Raw genomic sequence first — 5,462 nt, 5'->3', positions numbered from 1 at the left:
ATTGTCTCTGTATCATTTTTGAACTCTTCCATAATACTCTCGTGGTTGACTACTGTACTTGCCATTTCACTCATTTTCCTCCTAAGTGTGTGTGTGTGTGTGTGTGTGTGTGTGTGTGTGTGTGTGTGTGTGTGTTTTGGGCAGCCGAAACTACACTTTAAAATCGCACCAAAATTGGCAAAAAAATCGCCAAAATTTAGCTGATGTGAAAACACTTGGTCCCATCATTATTGAAAAACTTTTACTATATTTAAAGAGCGATTACATTTTGACTAAAAGAAGCCTCAACCGGTGCTCGGCATAGCATCTCCGTAGCATTTTTTGCTCATAGGTACAACTAAAATATTCTGTATGCAAGGAACAGCGTGGTGGAATGAAGAGGTGAGACAAGCTTTGGCACAAAAGAAGAAAGCATACAATGAATGGATGAGAAATAGGGGCGTGGAAGAAGTTGAGAAGCGGAAGAGAGAGTTATATGTAGAAAGAAAGAGAGAGGTGAAAAGAGTAGTAAGAGAGAGTAAGATGAGAGCGGATAAGGAATTTGGAAGGAACTTGAGTGTAAAGTGGAGAGACTGTAAGAAAATGTTCTGGAAAGAGGTGAAAAGAGTAAGACAGGGTGGAAATGAAGTTAGCAGGGGAGTGAAAGATAAAAATGGTAGATTACTAGTGGAGAAGGGAGAAAAAGTGAGCAGATGGAGAGAACATTTTAAGGAATTGTTGAACATAGAGGATGGAAGTAATGTGAGTATAAGTGGCTGGGGAATGACTGGGAGGAGGAGGGAGGTGAGAAGACAGGAAGAAATCAGTAGGATAGAAGTTGTGGAAGCAATGAAGAAAGTTAAATTGGGAAAGCCCCAGGAATTGATGGAGTGTGTGGTGAATTGCTGAAGTATGGGGGAGAGATAGTAGTAGAATGGATGTGGGAAATGTGTAGATTGGCCTGGGAGGAAGGTAGAGTCCCGGAGGATTGGAAGTCAGGTATAATTATTCCCTTGTACAAAGGAAAAGGGGAAAAAGAAGTGTGTGGTAATCATAGGGGCATATATCTCCTTAGTATAATAGGAAAAGTGTATGATAGGATACTTATTGACAGAGTTACAGAAAGAACAGAGGAATTAGTTGGAGAAGAACAGGGAGGCTTTAGGAAGGGAAGAGGTTGAGTAGATCAGATATTCATTCTTAGATCTTTAGTGGAAAAGTTTCTAGAGAAGGGAAAGAAGTTGTATGTGGCCTTCATGGATTTGGAGAAAGCATATGACAGGGTGGATAGACAAGGATTGTGGAAGTATTAAGAATATATGGAGTAGATGGGAAGTTGTTGAATGCTGTGAAGAGTATGTATGATGGTGCTAAGGCTGCAGTGCGTGTGGATGGTGAACTGAGTGAATTTTTCTCTTTGAAGGTTGGGTTGAAACAGAGATGTGTCATGTCTCCATGGTTGTTCAATCTGTACATGGATGGGGTAATAAAAGAGGTACAAGGTAGGGTAGCGAATGTTGGAGTGGCCCTGGTGAGAGAGGGTAGTCTTTGGAAACTCCCTGTACTGTTGTTTGCAGATGATACTGTGTTGTTGAGTGAAGACGAAGGAGAGCTGCAAGGCTTGGTGGATGAGTTTGGGAGAGTGTGTAAGAGACGGAATCTAAAGGTGAATGTAGGGAAGAGTTAAGTTATGGTCATTGAGAGAGGTGAAGTCAGTGAATGTACAGCGAGGTTGGATGGTGAGGAATTGGAAAATGTGAGTACGTTTAAGTACTTAGGTAGTGTGATGAGTAAGGATGGAGGTTTGGAGGGTGAAGTGCTTGAAAGGGTACAGCGGGGAAGAAAGGTTGCTGGTTCCTTGAAAGTAGTGATAAGAAGCACGGAAGTGAGCATGGAAGTGAAAAAGTTACTACATGACAGTATTGTGATACAAACTCTAACGTATGGAAGTGAAGCTTGGACGTTGTTGGAAGGACACAAGTCAAGAGTGAGAGCAGTGGAAATGAGTTATTTAAGAGGAACCTGTGGAATCACATGGAGAGACAGGCTGACAAATGAGAATATAAAGGAGTGTTGTGATGTGGATGTGGATGTGGATGTGATAGGAAGCTTTATGAGGAACACACTGAGGTGGTTTGGCCATGTGGAGAGGATGGAGGGTGAAAGACTGACGAAGAGTGTATATGTGAGTGAGGTAGAGGGGAGAAGAGGGAGGGGGAGGCCGGGGATGAGATGGAGGGATGGGGTGGAGAGGTATATGAGAGGGGGGGGGTGAGTTGGGAGCGGGGCAGTGAAATGGCGGGGGACAGGGCGACGTGGAGGCGATTTGTTTGTGGCCACCCCGAACGGGATTGAGGCGTCTGGCAATAGATAGATAGATAGATAGTAGTCGTGTGCCTGTGTGTGTATTTCGGACTCGCGTTCGGACAACTTGGTTCCATTCCCGAAGCTGCAAATAACACGATGAATTGGTTAGCTGCAAAAATTCCAAGTGACAACGTTAAACTAGAACTGCACATAAACGCGACAGGCCTACACAGGAGCCAGTGCGAGGGGTCCGAAGGGCCAACGAGCACCTGTCAACTCTATGGCGCTCTTGGGTGTTCGCCTCACCGGAATAAAATTGATTTGGATGAAGTAGGAATCAAACTCCAGTAATCTTTTCATCCAGCTTTCTGTTATGATGGAACAGCTAATGATTCTCCGGGCCTATTTGTTGTGATATCGATTAGTTCCACACCATCCCAGCAAATGAGTTCTACTCCTTTCTCTCTGGCTGGTCGGACTGGTGGACTCAGTATGTTTTCCGCTTGTCATTGTTCAGCTACCAGTAAGTACGCTTGGAGATTCGGGTGCAAACCGACTACTGCAGGTCGTGGTCTGCGGGATGAGTGAGTCAGAATGAGAGACAGACAGACAGACAGACAGACAGACAGACGCGGAGAGGGGGAGGGAGAGAGGACAAAGGAAGTGGGAGAGGGAGAGACAGATAGGAAGAGAGAGAGAGGGAGAGACATATGGGAAAAGAAGGGGAGGGAGAGAGAGAGGGAGAGAATTATGTATACAGAGAAGGTGGATGGAGGCAGAGAAGGAGAGAGGGACAGATGAAGTCGGAAAGGCAGTGAGAGAGAGAGAGAGAGAGAGAGAGAGAGAGAGAGAGAGAGAGAGAGAGAGAGAGAGAGAGAGAGAGAGAGAGAGAGAGTAATAATAATAATAATAATAATAATAATAATGATAATAATAATAAATCATCTAATCCTACATTGCCCCATGAGGAGCGTAGGAGCCAGGGCTAGGCAGTTGGTCTCGACATTTAAGACGAGAGTGACCAGCCTCACTCATCCCTGAGTGGCATTACATGAGCAATCAACCCCAACCACCCCTTGGATATATTATAAACCTTCACCGGCTCAATCCGACTGGAGCGCAATAATTACCCACTAAACCACCAGGTGCCAAAAATTTGGCTATATGGTTACCACCCGGCGTCGTAAATGGTTTCCTGGTGTACAGGAAACCATTTAGCTTGTCACTCAGTGTAGAGTCACCCACAGGCAGAAGGAAGAGGAAAGAATGAAGGAAAGAAAGACAGAAGAGGAGTGTAAAGTCACCCGTAGGCAGAAGGATGATGAAAGAATGAAGGAAAGACAGAAGATGATGGAAGGAAAGAAGGATGGAGGAGAGGAAAGGGCAGATACCCGAGAGCAGCACTACATCGAGTGAGTGGATGGTGAGAGCCCCCACCTACCACTTATAATAATAATAATAATAATAATAATAATAATAATAATGATGATGATGATGATAATAATAATAATAATAATAATAATAATAATAATAATGATGATGATAATAATAATAATAATAATAATAATAACAATGTTTATTTTCACAAACAGTGATTATTCATTTTACAATATAAATTATGTATGTAATAATAGTACAAATTGTAAACATGAAAAAAATGCACTGTAGATATTATAAGTTTTAGGAAGTATAACAGAAAAGTATATAATTTTACAACTGCTGATGTGCTGAATATCATTACACTGTCTATTTTAAATTGTTGTGTTTGTGAATTATTGCACTATTTTTTTTTCATCATAATTTTCTAGTTTGATAGTGTTTAGTGGTGTAGAGTAAGATTATTTACCTGTGTTTAGTAAGCGACTGTTAAGTCTAAGTTTGAAAGTGTTTAAACTATGTGATTCCTCGACTTTTTGTGGGAGATGGTTCCGTATCGTTGGCCCTATTACTGACAGAAATCTTGCACCTGAGTCTGTATTAACCTTAGGTACAGGTTACATTTTTGTCTAGTAATTCTTTGTGTCATTTTCTGTACCGATGGGAAAGAAAGGATATAGTCAGGGTAGAGATTCGTTTGATACTTGAAGACTGTGACTGCTGTGTCAAACTTTATCTTGTTTGGAGTGTTTACCATTTCAGTTCTTTTAAAATTTTTGTGACATGATCATACTTCCTTGCTTTTCCATCGACAACTTTTGTAGCAAAATTTTGTAGCTTCTGCACACGCGAAAGTTGAGATTTACTTGCAGTGCCCCATATTACATTGCCGTAGTTCAAGAGACTTAGAACCAGTGCGTGCACTGATTTGTCCAGTTTCTTTATCAGACCCATAATTTACCTTCTTAATATACATTAATATGTTCACTACTCTTTTGCTAAGTTCATTTACACGCTTATCAAAGGTCACGTAGCAATCCATATATATACCTAAGTTTTTTACGTAAGTGCTGGGTTGAACTGTTGTGTCTCCAAATCAAACAGTAGTGTTAGATGGTATTAGTGAGATCATTTGTCTGGACCCTAAGAATATACACTGCAGTTTAGTGGTATTAAGAAGACCGTTTTTAAGAAAATATTCCTTGACTATATTCAAGGTTTCCTCTGCTTGTGCAATATATCCTGGAGAGAATCTATTTTGTCACTGTGAAGAAACTGTCACCAGCATATTGCACAAAAATACAGTCATCAAGATTTTCTGAGAGATCGTTCACATATGAATTAAATAGTATAGGGTCTAGAATTGAGCCTTGGGGGTACACCATAGGTGACATTTGATTTAGAGGATTTGGTGTTTTGGATGCGGACAGACTGCGTTCTGTTATTAAGGTAGCTGTCAAACCAGAAGTTATCAACATTGACTTTACTGAGTTTATTGAAGAGAATGGAATGCCTGACACTATCGAACACTTTTGATAAATCACAGAGGGTTAAAAGTGATATGTGTTTATTGTCCATGTTGTGGTAGATATTATCAGTGATAACTGTGAGTGCTGTATCTGTGGATAACTTAGGACGGAAACAAGTCTGGGTTTTCTAGAGAAGTTTGACTCAAGAAATGTTATTAGTTGGGTTGAGACGATTTTCTTCGATACTATTAATAAAAAACAGGTAGCAGTAAAGTTGGTCGGTAATTGCTCACGACCTGCGTTTCTCTGTATTTATGTAAAGGCGTGACT

At 41.0% G+C, this 5,462-nt stretch overlaps 1 protein-coding gene across 1 annotated transcript in view; it reads right to left on the bottom strand.

Annotated features, from left to right (window-relative positions):
- The window catches only part of LOC145408100 (receptor-type tyrosine-protein phosphatase F-like), a 131,699-nt gene extending 127,082 nt beyond the window's left edge, over positions 1–4,617 (bottom strand). Inside the window, exon 1 of the mRNA XM_080278908.1 lies at positions 4,530–4,617. Within this exon, the coding sequence (XP_080135034.1) occupies positions 4,530–4,617 (88 nt within the window). The remainder of the gene's footprint in view (positions 1–4,529) is intronic.
- Positions 4,618–5,462: the final 845 nt, after the last annotated feature.

Source organism: Coenobita brevimanus, chromosome 75 (genome assembly GCF_032717465.1).
Source record: "Coenobita brevimanus isolate Jiangsu-jjx chromosome 75, ASM3271746v2, whole genome shotgun sequence".
Lineage (NCBI taxonomy): Eukaryota > Metazoa > Arthropoda > Malacostraca > Decapoda > Coenobitidae > Coenobita > Coenobita brevimanus.
The sequence above is the reverse complement of the archived record's forward strand: the minus strand, read 5'-3'. Positions and strand labels throughout refer to the sequence as shown.